Below are 20497 nucleotides of genomic sequence, written 5' to 3' on the forward strand. Positions count from 1 at the left end.
TGTCAAACTGGAAAGAAAATATCAAAAGTTATAAGTAGTTTACTTAAAGATTTTGGAAAAAAAATAAATAAAAATAAAAAAAAATAAAGCCAAAAAGGCAGGAAAATTTTTCACAAGGTAATGACAAGTGTCATGGAAAGATTTGCTTTTAGTATAGGTTAATAGATTTTTTAAAAAAAAAAGTGCTAATAAAAAATATATGAAATCACGTTCAACTAAAAAAAATATCAGTTTTGGAATAGATACAAAAAATAAGAAAAAAATCATTGAAACTAAAAATATATCTTCCCTTTTTCGAGCAAAAAAAAATAAAAAGAATGTTCATCATTTACACAAACTTTTATATATGGCTGGCCACACCGTGTGACCAATCATCATAGGGGTTACTTCTTTACTGGTATAAGAGTTACTTGATCAGTGTTACAGGAGTTACTAAGTCAATGTTATTGGGGTTACTCGTTCAATGTTATAGGGGTTACTTGATCAATATTGCAGGGGTTACTCAGTTTGTGTTATAGAGGTTAATTTGTTCTTTACAAGTGGCCAAATGGTGTAGTGGCAAGCCGCCCACAAAATACATTGCATCATTTATCATTTATTCAGCTAAAAGATTAAGTTCCACGTTAATAAAATTTATGATATCTAATAAACTATATCACCACTTTAAATCCAGTATTTTTTCAATCCTATATAAACTCATCTAATGTTCCACGCAAATAAACGTAAAACTTTTGCAGGCAAAGAAGCATATTTTAGAATTCGAACACCATGAAACTCTTGAATGTGATGAACAATGATCATAATTAAGAATTAATTTTGCAATTCAAGGGGGCGGGTTTAATTCCGCAACACGATCAACGATTGATTTACAAAGGATGACGGAAGCCTGGAAGATTTAAAATTTGTTTGTATATGTTTGAACCTTAATTGTATAAGATTAAAAAAAATAGTAATATTATGTATTAATATTTTGTTATTTCGATTAAATATTAAATGTTAAGTTTAACTATGAATAACCACGGCTTTAAATCTAGTAATTGCTAATTGATTAGTTACATTTTACGATTTTCCCTACTAGTTTGTGAAGAATTTCCAGGTAGAATTTTTGTTTACCATTGTGATAGAGAATATTATGTATTTATGTTAGTTACCTAATATATTAGGACTATCATTGTAACCCTATAAATTATTGATGGATTTAAAATCACTCTAGTGAAGTAGTTTTATACTATATTAAAACGGCTTTTATTTTATTTTTTACAACTTTAATTTGCTTATATTATCTTGTTTATTGTTTGGTTTTTCAATTCCACTACAAATTTGCAGGCTGTAGTTAGGCCAAATTTTGGAATAAGACATGTCATGACCATTTTATTTAAGCTCTAGTATGCTAGCTAGTTAATAAACTATATATACAAATTCTAGGCTATGTAAATGCCTTTTCCATCAATATACCCCTAGCTAGTAGCTACCACGTAAAATAGATAAATACATAACTAAACTAATCATACATATTGATTACAATGTGGAACATGATCAGTGAGTAATTGACCGTATTCAATCTATAGACCTTGTAAAATCTTAAATCACGTTGTTCGAGGGGGACCTTCGAAACGAATATAATCATACATGACACCGAAGAAAGGAGATTCATGTTTAGCTTGCTTCAGATATATGGTATTGTTCCCAGCACGTAGCCATTCGCTTGGAACATCAACATTTAATAGTCTGTACAACCCATGGATACCATGTCTAGCAATCGCATTATCTGTTCCCATTACCATGGTTGTAAAATGGGGAATGCTCACCTCTGGATCGTTGAATCGTACCTAGAAAACCATAAAATCGGTGTTAATATGGCAAGACCAACTTGTGTTAGCATATACAGAAAAGTAAAAGGCGGTTGTTTATTCCTACTTGCAATTCTGCTCTAGTGGTTGAAGCCAAAGCAATTCGTAGAGTATAGTTTGAGGATGGGATCACATCTTGAAGCGCAAATATAATCTGCCATGTAGTAGGTTTAAATGTATTATTTCCTGTTCTCCTGCAATTTGTAGACGTATATGTTAAATTTCTATCCAAAACAACCAAAACCAACATGTTCAAAGTGATCAAGCTGAATGATTTACCTAGTGACCTGGGCGAAAAACCAGTCTGTATGAAAATCACTTTCACCAACGGTGTATATGAGATCGTTGTCAGGATACAATTCAGCATATCTTTCCCAAAGACCATATTGCCTGAATCTGTCAAATCAGAAATATCCTTTATAAGTGAATGAGCTTTCGAGATATTGATAGAGGTAACTTGGATATATGAGTAGCAATTGAAGAGCTTACTTGTTATGATCACTATCGGTGTAAAGTTTGTTTACAAATAAGCTATTTGGCTGAGGAACATAAAACTCCAATGCAGTGCGGTCTGGAAAGCCTATTTGCCAAAATGTCGGTCCATTTCTCAGTGGCTCGTACACAAGATCACCTAACTGGATTACGGAACCTGGTGTTGAGAAAAAGAAATCTCAATCATTATCTACTCATCCAAATTTTTTGGACAGAATTTGATCCAAATTGGTAAAGCATTTAACCAAATAAGCTAGTTGGCATCCATAGGATCAAAAGTCATAGTTAAAACACCTGGAACAATTCTGATGTCTTCAACATATACATAATCTCCAATGAAACCAGGAACCCATGCAAACAAGTTGTATACACCTTCACGAATTCCCTTGATTATGAAACCTCCATTACGATCTGCTCGAGTCCAAAACTGATAACCCTGTTAAGAATAATTCACAATTATTTCTATTTCAATTTTCTACATTGATGATTCATAAAAAGTTAAGCAATTGGTAATTCCTTGTTCAAATTTCTACCTTTGTTTCGGTTTGCCAAGATCCTGCTTCACCAGGCGCAGCAAGTCCAATCCAAGCATAACTCCCAGCCATCATTGTCCTCATTTTATACCTAGGATAAGGAATGATATTACAATAATCATATGAAATCAATGTAAAAATATTTGTGATAACAATTGAAACAAAAAGAAATAGCTAAATGAGACAAACCTTTCATGGATTAGCAACCGACCAAACACAAAACCGCGCTCAACAGACTTAGGGAAGTCTTTTGATGATGGGAATTCATAAGGCCAGCTTCTAGTTTCTTGTGTCATCTGCTTCAAAAATCCGCATTTAAAGACAGTAATATATAAACACCAAAAACAGAGATGAATACAGTATTTACCTGGTGCTTTGCATCATCCCAGAGTTCATGGAAATCTCTGTCTAAAGAAACCGAATTCAGATGAACGTAATAAGGCCCAAACACCTTTTTCCATGGTTCCCCTTCTTGGAACGACATGGTCACATCATAACCAGCATAGTGTGCACTGTGAAACATCTGTTACGGAGAAATTTAATATCTTATTGATGTAACTCAAAGTTTATCCAGGGTTAAATTCTCCGTTATGATATCGAATTACTGATAAAAGATACTCACAGCTAATGAAGTTGGACCGACATGGGTTGTGAGATCTTGCTTGACAGGTCCTGCAGAACGAAACTCATTGCTCGGAGTAATAATCCAGAACCCAACTTGTGGATCAAATGATATCCAACCATGCACCTTATTGTCCTTATCCTCACATGAGTACTGGTACTTATCATCCACCTGATGTTCATTTGTCAGACATTACATTAGCTGGTCTTAGCAAGTATTTATCTTATAACCAATTCTAGACAAATTCGAGATATTAGGCCACATTATATTTCGTGGGTTAGACTATGAACCTGAAAGTGTATGTAAAATACTCAAACTAGTCACTAGATATACCTTAAAGAGTAAAAAGTTGGTAATATATTGTTATTTTCATTTTTCGTATGGCAACTATTGATGGAATTTGATGGTCAAAACATATAAACGTTTCACAACAGAGATAATGTTAAAAATCTGGAAAACAGAGAAACTACAAAAGCTATAATGGCAATTTCCTTCAAATACCTCGCCTCTCAAATCTGGATTAGTGGGATTGGTCAAAAGCACAGCCTCCTTAAAGGCAAGGGGCAGGCCGTTTTCGCGATCCTCTGGCATAGGCATGATCCGTTGCCTATCATCAGAGATAGCCATATAATGAAACCTGTAAAACATATTCCAAAGCACTAAAATTCATCATACTCGCCATCATTCAAAATAACTGTCAGATTAAGCAAATCCAATTAGTCAAGCTACATATCTACTTTGTAGCTGTTTATGCTTTTTTTATACTAATGCATTGAAATTCAGTGCAAGTGATGTGTATTAATACCTTGATTGATCAAGCTTATAAACAGTCCTGATTTGGAAGATATTTGCTGCAGGCATTCCTTCCTCGCGGTCCAAAATTGCATATGCATAGAACCCGGAGGATCCTCGAAGCACTATATACCTGATAATTAATTTGCATACATATATCATGCATCAATTTGTCAAATTTCAAAGAAATTGTGTACTAGTTGTTCGTTAGATCATATCTAATTATCTATACCTTCTGTCTACATTAGCAGGAATTCTCCAAACTTCTGATTTATTCCATGTAGTTGAATCCCATTCATATGTAAATGAAACTTCTACTTGATCCTCATTTTCTACTATCACATTAAATTTTGATCCGAGTAACCTGAAGTACCGTAGTTTATATAAGATATTTCCTTAAAAATTTGATGTATATGAAGAGAAAATATTACAGTTAAGTTCACGATTTACCAGTCAGTGCCAGAGTAACCTTTTGTATCCCAAACTACATCCCAGTACCTATATACGAAAACATTAGCATTAGCATTAAATTTAAAATCTTACATTTTGTACAACGTAGGAAATAATGTAATTACAAAGCAGATAGATAGATTTATTAATAATACTCCGTCCATTCGGAATCGAGTAGACTAAATCAACTCTGGACAGAGTAATTAAGTGTTTTTTTGTAATTGAGAGCAATACAAGTGGTGCATACCCTCTATTTGATTCGTGGTTACGATTTTCAAGCACATTGTGCACTCCACTGTAGCTAACTCCTATCAAATAGCCTTCTGGATTTGCAATTGTGAGTTGCAAAATTCCATTGTCAATCACCACCTGGAACAAATGATTAAGCTGATAAACATCGACTCGTGAAGTCTAACATCAAGTATTTAGGAGGCGTAAATACGTTCATGAACTACTCGTGAACAATCTTGGTAATTGAACTTATAAAATTAGGTATTGTTTGTTGAACTTCTTGAATTGTTTTGAATGCATTTTAAATCCATTCTAAACCCAATAGAGAGACTTGAGCTTATGTTAACATTTCTTTCTTTTTTTCTTTCTTTCTTTTTTTTTTTTTTTTTTTTTTTTAATTTAGAAGTTTAGATACTTCCTCTATTTTTAAATATGTGCCCTATTTATCATATTAGAAGGTTTAGATACTCCCTTTATCTTTAGATATGTGCTCTATTTTTATTTATTTTTTCCGGCCTTTTTTTGAATAAGCATTTCTATATTTTGGGAGATAGTAACAATACTGTAATACTTTTTTCCCCGGTCCCTGACTTGATTTCATTTTTTAAAAATTTCCATTCTCTCTCTCTCTTCTCTACAATAACCTATTAATACTTTAATAAATTCTTTTTGTGTTTTCAGCATGTTTTGCTTGAATATCAATTAGTACATTCATCTCTTTATTCTAAACCTTTGAGAAAATCAAGCGAAACACTTATTAAACGCGGGAGTATTATACATCTTATATATAAAAAAAGAGGCCTAATTTTATCCTTTAAACCTCAAATATAACAATGGTGATTGTGATAAAATAATTACAGAAGGAAGGAAGAAGGAGAGGCGGCAGCGCGATGGTAGGAAGGGGGCGGATCTTCTGCCGTAGGGAAGGTGGTGTGAGGGGTGGTGGCACCATTAAAGTGAGTGTGTACTGTGTAGTGTGGTGTAGGAAGGGGAGGAGTGGCAGTGCGGCGCGATGGTAAGAATGTTTGTCACTTTTGTGTTCAAAAAAACAATAGGAATGTGTTTATTTTTACTTTAATTTTTTTGTTTTTTTTTTTTTGAGACACATTTTTACTTTATAATTATATAATCTAATCTATATTTATTTCGTATTTTTTATCAAATCCGAATTTATTTTTACTGAGCTGATTAGAATTTTTTTTTTTCTTTCCCTTTTTGTGTGTGTGTGATTTGACTAATCCACATTAATACAAATCTAGCTAGAGTATCCTAAAGTTAGTCTAGCTTTATTTATACAGCGCTACATAAAATGATTTTTCCATTAATCACGTATATATGAGCACATGTTATGTAACAAAAATAAATACATTCCAACTGCTATGCCTTCAAATGAAATGAAAACCTTATAGAAAATAAAGTAAATACGTGGTGAATAATGAACCCTATGATGAAAATAAAATAAAATTTTGACATATACACATCAATACAAATTTAATATATACATAGAAAGATTTTACAAAAATAAATAAACATTGGTTTTTTATCTTTCTACTTTTTGTTTTAATATATTTATTAATTTTTTTTAACCTTCTTACATACTTTACTTTGTTCCTTTTACTTTATAATAAAGAAAAATACTCACTTTATCCCATAACATTGTCCACATTACAATATACTCCCTTTATCCCTTTATTCTTGCCCATTTGATTTTGCGCGGTCTTCAAAACATGTGATAAAACGTTTATTTCTCCATTTTCATACGCATAAAAAAACTTAATATTAATTAATTCACAATGAGACGAACCAAACAAGATCTCACATGTTTATATTTTCATTTGTAGAACAACGGGAATTCAAGGTCCAAGTTTAAAAAGTTTGACCCACATTTTGACAACGAGGCAAAAAAAATAGAGACCAATGGAGTACATTATACAGATATAACAATACCAATGTCTCTAAATAATTTTCTTTTTCCTACCCAAAAAGTATAAAGGGACCCACTTTCTACTAACTCTCACTTTTTTACATTCCAAATGGCTACAATAAATGGAGTGCATATCAGCGCATAGCACCTATTGACAAACGAAGTGTATAGAAGGGCAAAAGCGTAATTTACCAGGCGTTAGAAAACTTGAATATTCCACTTAACTGTGCTAGTGGTACATTTGATACTCCGAAAATGTACCACTGAAATCACATTGATACATTTAATCAAAGTGGTATGTACGTTTTGTACTTTGAATTATACCACTAGAAAACCAGTGTCATCCTATACACTTTCTAAGCACATAAGTGCTATGCGCTAATATTTATTCCAATAAATGGGAAGGTAAAATAAACAGAGGGAGTAATATATCATATTGCTAGTTTAGCTTTATTAATAAAAACTTGTCTATCGAGTGACTATGACTCTATGAGCACATGTCAATATACTCCCATCTATTTTTTTAAGGTTACTTTGACCAACACATAGTTTTAGGCAATTTTATTGACTTAAATAAATAACATGTAAGTGGGTAGTTGGAGTATTAAAGAATTGTAAATGAAAGATAGTGAGATTAATAGTTTATTATAAATTAATGAATGAGAGAGGAAATATATAATATTAAAAAAAATGATTTTGGGTAATGACTATAGAGAAGATATATAATATGAAAATGTAGTTTTTTGCATGCCAAAAAATTAGGTATAACACTTACAAAAAAAAACACGGAGGATTGCATGTTGTTTGCATATCATTTTTTAGCAGGTATAAAGTGCAATCTATAACAAAGAAAGTGTAACCTTTTATGCGATTGCAATTACCGTGTATTATTCCGTAATGATGTATAGTCAAAGTTATTATGTAAATAATGTAAAAGTTAAAATGATACATTTATTAAGAAAGATAGGAATTGCGTGTTTGTAGACCATTTTTTTTAGTAGGTATAAAGTGCAATCTATAGGATCAAAACCTCGCTCTCGCTCTCACATGACAACCCGATCTAGATTAGTGGGCAAAACTTCTTAGAAGTGAAGGAAAGGGTAAAAAAAATCTCCATCTACCCCCCAAGCTAACCCTAGTGAGGATTGATCCTACATATTTATAGTTGTAAGATAGTACGAGTACACTCCTTATTACTAGATCAATACTACTTGGTGCTTGTAGGCAATTAAGCATAGCATAAAATAAAATGATATAAATTAAAAGTAGAAGTGTCAAAACTTGACCCGATCCAAAAAATATTCGATTCAGATTTCAACTCATACGGACATAATAATTTAACATGACTCAATTTTGAAATCAGACCCAACCCGACTCAGCCTCACCAAATCCGAACCCAAACCCAAACCCGACCTGGACATTTGAATTTACGCCTCTAAATTAAAAATGCACAACAAAAATAATGAGAAGACTTGCCTCTTTGTCCTTGACGATCAAGGAGACTTCAGGAGATGTATGGTCATCATTTACGTGTTTTCCACTGCACATCCAACACAATTGAAACAAAAAAAGTCACTCGACTACTCCCAATAATTTCAACGCACAAGTTCAATGAAAAAGGTGAAACGACTGAAATGATGGTAGAAAAGAGAGAAGCATGGTTAAAAATAATTAAATTCTACTCACGGTGAATTTTAAAGACCAATAATATTCGATATATGTTGACAGAATGTTTCCAAATTAAAAATAATTGAGGCATTCCGATTTTATTTACTCCACTTTTTTAATCGTTATACCTAGTTTTCTCATTAGGTTGTATTTGAATACTTTTCTATTGCATAATGGCACAAATGTTAACATTCAAAATTCTGAACGAGTTTTTAACAATTTAAGACTATTAAGATTCTCAAAATTCCATGAATTCTTCCCTCAAAAAAAAAAAAAAAGTTCCATGAATTCTAATCTTCATTATATAATTAGAAATTGATCACACAATAAAATATGCTATAGATTTGGATTTTCATATACAAACACGTCAAGTTCTCAATTCATACATATTCCCTTCATTTCATAAGCAACATTTTGACTGACACGCATACTAATGCATAATTTTGACTATTAATAGTTGTAATTATACATAATTAAAAAGTGAAGTATAAAAGGTTAATATACATGAAAATATACATGAAGATTAATTTAAAATATTTAAACATTTTAAATATCTATATATGTAGTATTAGTATAGTCAATGTAAGCATACAAAACGGAGGTAGTATGTAGCAAAAACTTTCTTTTTATGTGTAATAATAAGTTTATATTCAATTTTGATAGATGTTTGTCTTAATAATTGTACACTTATTAAAGAAAAAAAAACGAAACAAAAAAAAAAAAAAAAAAAAAAAAAAAAAAAAAAACAACCGCCCAACTTCTAATGTGAACTTGTGGTTATTACGGATTTATAATAATCATTAGGGAGTATATACGAGTATATTTTTTCTAAAATGATTAGGAGTATGGAGTACTGTATAAGTTTGGGAATTTATGACAAATCATTGTCAATTGATGTCATTAATGTTCAAAAAAAAATACATTAATCCTTAATCCTTTATTTTTAATCTTCTCGCCTTAAAGCTACATGCTTGACTTGCGAGCTTGCATATATCATTTTCCAACAAAATGACACACTTTCAACTACCTCAAGTACTTAGAAGCTGTTAGTATCACAGAATTCACAATAAATTGGTAAAACTAAAGAAAAAGGGAGGGATTAGACCGATTAGTTTATCAACTGTTATGTCTCCTTTCTACTTTTGACTTTTACGGTATTGCATTATTTGCATATATTTATTGTCTATTTATTACTAATGCTTTTAATATTAGTACTCCCTCTCCGTCCCCGAAACTTCGACCCTTTTGGATTGATTTCGCCGGTATTAAAAAGTTAAATTGGAAGTGTAAGAGTGTATGGGAAAACTAAGAAAAGTACATTGAAAATGGAAATTTACATTGGAATTGCAAAAAAGTAGAGAGAGAAAGTAATAAAAGTATATAGAAAAAGCAAAATTTGCATAGGGAAGCTAATTTTGCACAAATATTATTGCAAATTAAAGGGTATTAAAATGCAAATGGGATGAATATTTTGGGACTAAAATTAGGCCATAAGGGTCGAAGTTTCGGAGACAGAGGGAGTAGTATAATTATTGGTAAAAAAATTTATTGCATTACAGTAGAATTAATTAGTTAAAAGAGGGAATTTGGTCTTGTTCATTAGATTACCCAATGAAAAACTTTATTCATCAAACTTCTTAGCAATTCATAAATAAAGAATAAAAATATTAATTGTATATGGTTACAATTAATGATAGTTGAATGAAGTTTGAAAATATTAATTAAAATTTGTTACAATTAATGATAAAAAAGAGTATGCATGCACAAGGGTTAACAATTCATTTATTTGGGCTAATATTTAATTTCTATCCTATTACCACAAAACTTTTAACCACATCATCAATGTTTTTAATTTCAACTTTAATAAGTACGAGTAGTGTTTTTTAGTAGTATATGAAGTATGAATTAAAGTTGGTGTTTTTCATTAGAAATCTCTAAAGGAATCGGACTCTCTCTTAACTTTCTAATTACTACATGATTACAATAACATACCACCATAGGTTTCTATAATCATACTACCGTAAGGAATGAAAATTACTAAGTACAAGTATATTTTTAAGGGAGAAGAAAAATACATTTATAGTTCTTCCATTCACTTTTAGTAACAGCTTACACCTTATAAACCTTAGTGACTTCGCGACTACCATTAGGTTAATCATATCTCGAAGAGAAAGCTAACAATAAGCTAACGGGTTTGACATATATAATCTAAGAAAGAATATATTAGAAGGCGATAACCGCCTAAACACACGTATAGCCTGTATAATACGGTAAGCATACGTATATAGTAGTGTTAAATAATAATGGAATAATAATGCGTATAACTTGGCTATGAATGCAAAGTCACCGGCTTTATAGTAAATGGGATGACTTCAACTATAAGCACAAAACAATTCCCTTCTTAGTTCTCACCCACCACATACTATAAACTAGCTAGTTGCATAATATTAATATATTATTATATCTATTTCTTCTATTTATAACGAACTTCTTTCGGTATAAAAGCAAGCCAATTTCAGTGTGTGACAAACAGCCCATAAAATGTTAAACAAAATAATTCAAGCTCCCTTTAAAAGTGGCAACAAATTTTATTTGACACTAAATGAATTAATTAATTGAAAAGGACATATTTAGCTATTTTGTCCTTCTTTTTAAGCGCACTCTATATAACTAAAGTGACCCTTTCTCTCATCCCCAATTTCTTGCGCCCACAAATTAGAGGGATGACATATTATCTAATGATCTAATCCAAGATTAGATATTATTAAATATAAAGAAAAAACTAATTTTTATTGGATGTACGTTGTATTAAATTTTGTACACCAATAAAAAGTGTATATGAGGGAACTAATTAGACTTCTCTAAATATTATTTGAAAATAGTATTTTTTTAACAACAGCAGACGAGTGCTACAAGACAAAACAATTGTTGGACGTTCTATATACGGAGTATTGATATCAATAAAATATCCAACAAACTTACCACTTTGTATTTCTTCTCTTGTTTAGCTAATGCCAAAAAAAATAACAATAATAAATAACCAAAAGTCCACCCACACAATGTTTATATAAGTGTATATTTTTCTTTTTGAGATTGTGTTTTTACTTTAATTTTTTTCTCATGTAAAAAAACCACTAAGAATATTGTTTTTTCATTTTCCACAATTTGAATTCTAGGAGAATAAAAAAATGAAACCCGGGGTTGAAAAACTTTTTCTAAGGGTAAGAAAATAACATTCTATTATAATAATTAAACAAGAAATGCTGAGTTGTTCTCTTTTTTCACCCTTTGTTTACCTTCCCTTTCTTTCTAACATTTCTAGAAATGAGCTACACAAAGTTGAATTGAATAAGTTTGGAATTGGATTCCATAAGATACTTTTCATTGATAATAAAATTAAGTTCAAAACTGTTTCATTCCTTTGGATCCAAATAACCTAATGTTGCACTTAAGTGGAAAATATAATGCAAAGTTATGCCATAAAGTTTGGCATAATTAATGGTGGAGACTAAAAGCCTTTCAAATTCTTCTTAATTCATTGAAGTTGTTGAACTGCTTGTGGTCAATCTAGGAAAAAATTATTCAAACCAATTTCACCTTTTCATGTTTTAAATGAGAATGGAACTCTTTAATAGAATCCAGGAAAGTGTTTTAGTGTTTTGTCAAAGTTACAACTACTAAAATTGTTAGTAGAGCATTTAATCCAGCAATAATCAATAATGAGATTTTTTTTTTTTTTTCGATGATTAAAAAATCTACTAGACTCTAACTAATCTAAATTCGAGTTGGGTCATCATATTTCAATTATGTGGAAACTTCTCGTAACAAGTATTGTTGCATTCCCAAATCTTGAGATACATACACTTTACCAACTAATCTGAACACTTGATACATTGGTAACAATAATGTGATATACATTTGTACATTATGTGCTTCTTAGTTTCTAAATCCAGGGCAACTAATCATTTTGACTATTGCAACGTTCTAATTTAGTACTTCATATGTTTCATATATTTATGGAAACTTGATTTTAAATAATTGTGATGCATAAGTGAAATTATTGAGGTTAAAGACACCAACTTTTGCATAATTTTGTTTTGAAGTCTCTATTTCCTTTAGTTTTTAAAACTTTCTTCATCTTATTTTGTTCTTATTGAACAAAAATAACCTTTATGGCTTTTTTTTATTAAAATCACGATGGTAAGATAAAAATTTGTTTTGACTTTTTAAACATGTACCAAAGTCATATTTAAACAAAGTGAGAATTTTTAAAATAAAAAAGAAAAACAAATAGACATATTGGTCTTGTAATGATGGGCATCACTAATCTTTTTATCAATATAAACAAGTTGTTAGAATACCAGCTTCATTAAGATCTGCATTATACCGATTTACTGGTACAAAATGATTCAATTGCTTAGCTGGGTAAGACTGGCGCATATCACGGAAGTTACACTTGGTTCATTTGTAAGAGCTAAATTATATGCATGACTTTGTTGCCATGTCACAAATTTAGTATGGAGTACTCTGTAATATTGTCTGAATCTAGTTGTCACGATTCTAGTTTAATTAAATTACCGTATTAATATATGAGAATGTTTACTATTGATGTGACATATTACATATGCTATATCCATCATTCACTTTTTTAGATTGAATTATTTGTTGGTGGTGTATTGTTTTGATAAGTTGGAATTGGCTATAGTGCATTGTATTATTCTATCTCAAAAATCAAATAATAATAATAATAATAATAATAATAATTAACCTTTGATTTATCATCTAACTCTGTCTCCGTTAATCCATGACTCACTCGCTTTTTTTTTTTTTTGTTAAATTAAAGATGAACAAGCTTCAAAGAACAAAAATAATTTTAATTAATTTAGTTCAAAATAATTTTAATTAGTAAAAATCAGTAACTTTAAATAACAAATATAATATTGAATAAGAAGAAATAAATTAATCAGTAAAAATAATTTAATTTTAGCATAAATAATTTAATTTTAATAAAATAATATAATTTCAACAAAAATAATTTAATTACAGTAAATATTACGTGAAGAGAATAAAGTAGGCAATACAAGATATATACAATAAATTCCCTTTTAAAATTGATTATGACAAGGCGGCTATATATAAAGCATTAAAAAAAAAAAAAAAAAAAAAAAAAAAAAAAAAAAAAACCTTAATTTATACTTCCTTTGTTCTAGTAATATTGCAACAACTGAACTTTTACACTATTCATCACGCTTGTTTGACCACATATTATGATTTATACGTAAAGCAAAATATAGTCATGTGGGGTCTTGTTAGATTTGTCTCGTAATATACTTTCACAATATCAACTTTTTATAATTTTTAATCTTATATAATTATAAATATTTAGCATATAAAATGTGCTTTGGAATGCGTAATTTCGTCGTTGTTGCAATATTTGTGGAGCAGAGGAAGTATTAGATTATAAATGCATGACAAAATTATATTTTATTAAGCGTTATTAACGTTTGATTTATATTCAATATTTTCAATTTTATCTCCTTATATGTGACCATCGATGTTGTATTTTATTTCATTTAAAGAAAGCTAAGAGGTATCTCTTAAGAGAGTAGTAATTTTACATACAGCATTTTTACATTATTATTGCTTTACAACTGCCAATAATCCCAATCAAAAGCCCCATCAAACATGCAAAGCAAGACTCTTTTTCTTTTGGGGAGAAAAAAAAAAAGTTGATGTTTCCGGATCTTGTGAGAGAAAAGGTAACATAAATACGAAGTACTTATTTCTAATTATACATGTATTTATACGGAACAATTTGAAGGCTGATAGTTAGGCCCTGATCACTTCACCTTTTTTTTTTTTTTTTTTTTTTTGACAGCAAGGCTGATAGTTAGGCCCTGATCACTTCACCTTATTTTTGCTTTGAAATTAATTTTACTAAATTGAAATTATTTTTGCTGAACTTAAATTATTTTTACTGAACTGAAATTAATTTTGCTGAACTAAAATTATTTCTACCAGATTCTCTATTATATTTCTTCTTTAGAGATACTATTTTTACTAAACTGAAATTAATTTTGCTGAACTGAAATAATTATTTAGACTGAATATTATTTTCTTTTTAAGGTGAACTAAACAGAGCCTTATAATAAATACTCCTTCTCGTTTTAATATATTTTTTCTTTGATGCAATTCTCTTTTTAACTTTTACAATTCACTTTTATGATTAGTAAAACAATGTTCTATTCAACTTATTTCGCATTTATTTTCTAAACTATTCATAATTACTTTGTTTGAAATAAGTAGTATAAATTATTGCGCACAGCTCTACTTATGTGAGCTTATTAGAATTAATTATAATCATTAAAAATTATTTTATATGAAATCTAATACTCTCTTCGTCCCATAATATAGTTTCTGTTTCCCTTTTTATGATATTTAAAATATTGTGTCTGTTCCTATTTTTGGATAATATGTAAAGACCATTATACCCTCAATTTTTTTTAACTTTATTCATTGTACTTTCTCAATTACCCTTAAATTTTCCACTTGCCTTGTACTTTTTTCCACTTGGTCTCTCTGACTTTTGTCTATAATTGTACTTTTCACCTTTTTTTTATGTACTTCATTCACTTTTTCCTCTCTAACTTTTGTCTATAATTGTACTTTTCAGCTTTTTTTATGTAGTTCATCCACTTTTACCTCTCATTTCTAAAATACTGTGAAAAAACATAAATAAGAACCATATATTAGGACGGAGAGAGTAAATTGTTCTTTACAAAGGCAAACTAAGTTCAAGGAAACACACACTAAACCACAATAGTTTCCATTTTGATTGTGAAATATAAAACGTGTTATTATGCTAAGCTAGTGGACATTATTAGAAGTCCTTTTTTTTTTTTCCTTTTTTGACAAAATTGAAAGTCAATATTTAAGTACTTGGTAACATGGTCATCGATCAATATTACTAATTTAACCTCATGTAATAATATAAGTATTTACAGAGTATTAAAATACAAATTAAGTCAAACATCAAGTCAATCTACATTATAAATTGAAGAGATACATATTAACATATTTGGTACGAATACTTATTTCTTCTTTCAATATTTACCGTCACATTAGTCTAGCCTATGTAGTTGTATTAATATCAAGCATAGCTTGATTTAGTGGGAAAGATGGTACCTATTAACCAAGAGGTTGAGAATTCTTTTTTTCCTAGGGACACTCTAAGAGTATCGTTTCTCCTCACTTTTACATTATCTGACTCGTAAATACTATATCAAAAAAACCTTGAGAGTTGAGGAATGATTAGGATCCTTCTCTTTATCTTAAAGAAGGAAAAGTACATAGTAGAAGTTCTCTCATTTTTGCCTGATCCCCTCTATCGTTGTTTAGTTTGTGGGGACATGTATATTGGATATATTTCTATTCTACGAAGTACAAGAAAATGTGATAAAATCTCCTAAAAATAATCACCAAATATCACTCCATTTTATTTTTTCTTCAGCTCTATACACTTTTGATGAGTCTTGTTTTTAATAGAAAATATGAATGTACTACGTATAGAAAAATTAAGAATATGATAAAAGGGAGAGAAATACGAGGGAAAATAAATATTAAAAACTAAAAAAGTATACGAAGTATAAAGTAAGAAAAAGTATGTGAATAAAAATATTACAGTGTAAAAGAGGTAATATGGTGATAAAATGGTGTTTGGCCAAAAATATTACAAAGTAAAATATAAGTAGTAGAATAAAGTTATAAACACATCAAACCAAATAGTTAGTTAGTTAAAAAAAAAATAGAATACTCGTAGGAAACTATTACTCAATATTTCAGGATGGAGGGTGTATTATCCAATAATTTATGGAGTATTCTACGTCTGCATGTATAAACCAAAAATCATGTATACTCCGAAAAAAAAAAACCATATATATATATATATATATATATATATATATATATATATATATATCTATATATATATATATATTTTGTAAGTAATAAAGAAAATATTAAAAAAACAAGAACGAACACAAACAAAAACAAAAAAGAAGAAAAATAAACGAGGGAAATAAAATTGTACAATATTGTAGACATGAGGCCTTTGTATTCTAGGAACATGTATATCTAAAATTCTAATTCCCTCGTCATAACCAATATCCTATATAAACCTCTCTCAACCTTTACTTTCTTCTTTTTGTCTCTTTCTCTCTCTTCTCCCCGTGAACTTTTTTCCATTCATTCTTCATCATTATTAATAAAATAACCCAATAAAAAAAAAAAAAAATACATAAAACATCTCATATTCTTTAGAGTTTAATTTAGTAATAAACAATAATTACAAAGCTTAATCACACAAGCACTTATTAGAAGTTGGTAAATTAATTTGATTAATGTATAATATAATGTGTGTGTTACAGAGATAATTATGATAAAAAAAAGAATATAAGGATAAGAACTTAACTGGGTTCTTCTGGCATAACAATGAGAGACCAAGAACAACTCCATTGCCATTATTGTAATAATTAAAGCTAAACTCAAATAATTCATCTTCTTCTTCTCTTAACTTTGTAAGTTCCTGCATGTAATATATAATCGATTTTCTTAATTAATGTTCTCAATAGAAAAGTCCTAGCTCATGTATGTCGGTTTTGGAAATAATTACCTGAATTGTACCGTTCACTTAGGCTTGGGATATCAAAATCTAATCCCGATATATAAATGTTGCATGTATTGAAAAACCTTGATGAAAATGGCAATGTTATATTCGTTGGGTTTAGAGGGTTACCTATTTTTTGTTAAAAAGGGGTGATTAAATATAAATGTGGGAAAAAACAGAGAGACAAAAATGTTGGAAACAGAGAGAGAAAGAAACAGGGGATGTTTATTAGAGGATGGGTTGATAATTAAGTATTTATAAGTTCAAAAAAAATGAATGTTTTGAGAAGGTGGTAGTGGGAATGTGAGAATCATTCACTAATTTAATTTCTATATTGGACTTTTCGACCTTATTATTATATTTTTTATTTTCTGTTAAATTTCTTATTTATTTTTTATTATTGGGTTTGTTAAGGTTGACTGATGTTTTTTTTTTGTTGGTATAAAATAATTTGGTGTTTAATACTTTGCGTCATAGTATAAGTAACCGAAATACCAACTTGTATTATTGATAAGTTACTTTATTCTTTAATATATGGTGACTACTTTTCATTTGAAGAGTAGAATCGAGGGTATGTTATCGAAGGTATGCTGTAGCTTTGTAGCTCACTCTGTTATTAGGACTTTCTTTTTTCCTAATTTAGGGAGAAGGCCAGAAGGGTGTTCTTTTAAGTAATATCCTTATTACACCTTTTAATACAACTATTTTTTCTGTTTCAAAGGGCTCTTCCCGATTTAAAACAAGTGCGTTGATTTGATTGACACATAGTTCTAACAAATTGTATCTAGAGTAGTTGCGTAAGTGGGATTTATCGTAAAGTTGATCAAGTTAAGTCCGGCCTGGCCCGATTTTGTGCTGGTTATGGGAAGAAATTATCAACGAAGTCGAGTCAGGCCCTGCCTGACTTGATTTTTTCTTAAACTTTTCGCGGCCTTTGAGCATGAATTTCTAAGCTTTTTAGTTAATTTTATAGACCGGCCTGAAAAAAAATCCAAAAAGCCCGCTTAACCCAATTTAATTTTGAAGGTTTTGGGCAAAATTTTTTGCCCGACCTTTGGTCTGACCCTACACAGCCAACTGGGTTGGATTTTTGGCCTTAGCCCAGCCCGACCCAGCCTAACCTTCGAACACCTCTAATTTATCGTGAATTAAAAAAAAAAATAATAGAAACGAGAACGGGGTAATAGTGTAATAAATAGTCAAAAAAAATATAGTATATGTGAAAGAGATGAATAATAATAATAATAATGATAATAATAATAATAATAATAGGGAGAGAGATAATAATAAAAAAATATGTTCAAAAAAGAAAGTGACACTTAAAAAAAAACCAATTTAGAGCTTGTTTGTTATTGTTTTCAATTTTTTTTTATAACAAAAAATCAAAAAAAAATAAAAACAAAAAAGAAACTAGAAAAAATATATTTCACCTTTTTATTGTTAGTTTTCTTAATAATTATGATTTTCATAAATCATACTACTAATTTTTTATTCTTTATATGACATGTATCATATAACTTTATAAAACAAAATTACAGGAATATTGAATAGGTCCCTAGGTTAGTGATGCATTAAAAATGTAGGGAGTAATCCCTAAAAAAAATGTAGGGAGTAATTCACAAAGTTAAGCAGTTTTTGTTTGGAAGAAAACATTATATTGCTACTTCTTCCCAAAAGATGTTCATATTTTGATTTTTTTTTTTTATGGTCAAACATATAAATTTTGACCAAATATTCTCATTACTATGAAATATGAAAATACTAAGTTAGTGCTCGTGCGATGCACAGTGATTATAATTTTATTTTTCCTAATTAATTTGTGATATAATATAAAAATAAAGCAACTCATGTGGAATAAACAAATACAATGTATATAAAAAAGATGAAATAATAAGGCAAAAATTATTTAAACTACAATTGAGAAAAAAATATATATTATTTTTGGTTAGTTGTGCTGAAAATATTTAAAAATAGTATACATTATAATATTAATGATGCGTGTTATTCCCAATAAAACTATACAATGTACTTCAAAAAAATAAGCTAAGTAGAATAATTATATATATACATAAAAAATAAAAAATAAAAACTTGATAAAGCTGACATCATATATTTGTATTAGCGGAATTTTTTTTATGATAACATGATATATGTCCAAAATGATCGATGTAAGCATGACCTGTTTTAGTAATAGTTAATAGTTTTTTTGAAGGAAAAAAAAAGTTATGAGTTGGTAAAATTATTACAGAAATATTTAATAGAAAACTAACTCAATTCTTATTATTTCATAAGATTTCAAATTATTACCATGAATAGAAATGTTTTTTTTGTTCCAATGAGCCCCACTATTGTACAATTATATAAGGGTTATTTAAATGTTAATATTGTATTTTTGGCTCCATTATTTTATACTCTCCACTATATTTCAACCTTCTAAGTTATAGCTTATTCTCCCTTAATTAAAAAGTCTCAAAATATAATGTAATTATTTATAGTAAATAGAGCACAAAATAAAAAAAAGATTACAATTATTATAAAGATAATATATAATATTAGGAATAACATATTATATAGTTCTATTAAACAAATATTCCAAAATTAAAAGATTTTTTCTAAAAAGGGAGGAGGAGTTTTGGAGGGAAAAAATAGCACCAGGAAGTGACACGCGTCATTGCTGATGTCTGTGTATAGTATTATGTTATTGATACTTTCTATAGATATGTGAGATACTATTAGATTTGTCTTACTTTATAATCCCTCTATCTCTATTTTTTTGCCCTATTGCCAATAAAGTTGTCAAACTTTAAAAAAATTAACTATAAATTCCCATTAATCAACAAGAGATGATATATATAGTCATCTAGGGTCTTGTTAGATTCGTCTCATTGTATCTATACTACTCCTTCCGTGTTTAAATAAATGAAACATTTTGACTTTCATGGAGTTTTAGAAAAATTAGTTGAATTTATTAAAATATTAGGTAGTGGGGTGTTAACCATAATAATTCGATCTGCAATATACAAATAAAGAGGGAAGAAAATATACGGAAATAATTCTTTCATTTGATGATTTATGGAATATAACTCTCGTAGATTTTTCTTGAAACCTCTCTCTAAAGGGTTAAGGTTTAGTTTTTATATTTGTTTATGGTACAGGGCCTTGTCAACTTAATCCATACTATACCTACAATGTTTGGTAGTAGGGAGGAGATGGGTCTTTGTGACTTATCTTATTTCATCTGAGCCTAATTAAACCCTTGAAATGACGACC

The 20497-nt window shown here is 29.3% G+C and overlaps 1 protein-coding gene and 1 long non-coding RNA gene across 2 annotated transcripts; both read right to left on the minus strand.

The window, feature by feature from the left end:
- Positions 1 to 1351: 1351 nt before the first annotated feature.
- LOC110698226 (probable rhamnogalacturonate lyase B) lies at positions 1352 to 6627 on the minus strand. Its single transcript, XM_021875625.1, has 15 exons — positions 6613 to 6627; positions 4987 to 5150; positions 4740 to 4787; positions 4522 to 4653; positions 4303 to 4422; positions 3999 to 4134; positions 3498 to 3668; positions 3243 to 3398; positions 3065 to 3171; positions 2876 to 2966; positions 2637 to 2778; positions 2340 to 2499; positions 2130 to 2246; positions 1918 to 2044; positions 1352 to 1829 (listed from the first exon to the last, which is right to left on the minus strand). The coding sequence occupies exons 1-15, from the start codon at positions 6625 to 6627 to the stop codon at positions 1587 to 1589; spliced, it is 1929 nt and encodes a 642-aa protein (XP_021731317.1). The 3' UTR covers positions 1352 to 1586.
- Positions 6628 to 7535: 908 nt separating this feature from the next.
- Positions 7536 to 18466, minus strand: LOC110697998. The gene is made up of 3 exons (XR_002506623.1): positions 17234 to 18466; positions 17033 to 17146; positions 7536 to 8434 (listed from the first exon to the last, which is right to left on the minus strand). It is a non-coding gene; the product is annotated as an uncharacterized LOC110697998 (long non-coding RNA).
- Between the last annotated feature and the right edge of the window lie 2031 nt (positions 18467 to 20497).

This window comes from Chenopodium quinoa, unplaced genomic scaffold, assembly GCF_001683475.1.
Source record: "Chenopodium quinoa cultivar QQ74 unplaced genomic scaffold, ASM168347v1, whole genome shotgun sequence".
Taxonomy (NCBI): Eukaryota; Viridiplantae; Streptophyta; class Magnoliopsida; order Caryophyllales; family Amaranthaceae; genus Chenopodium; species Chenopodium quinoa.

Excerpts from the sequence above, each read along its gene's own strand:
- LOC110698226 (XM_021875625.1), bottom strand. Across the intron at positions 4,654-4,739 it reads GGTTACTCTGGCACTGACTG|GTTACTCGGATCAAAATTTA; the intron begins GTAAATCGTGAA and ends ACGGTACTTCAG. Across the intron at positions 2,045-2,129 it reads TTTTTCGCCCAGGTCACTAG|GAGAACAGGAAATAATACAT; the intron begins GTAAATCATTCA and ends TACAAATTGCAG.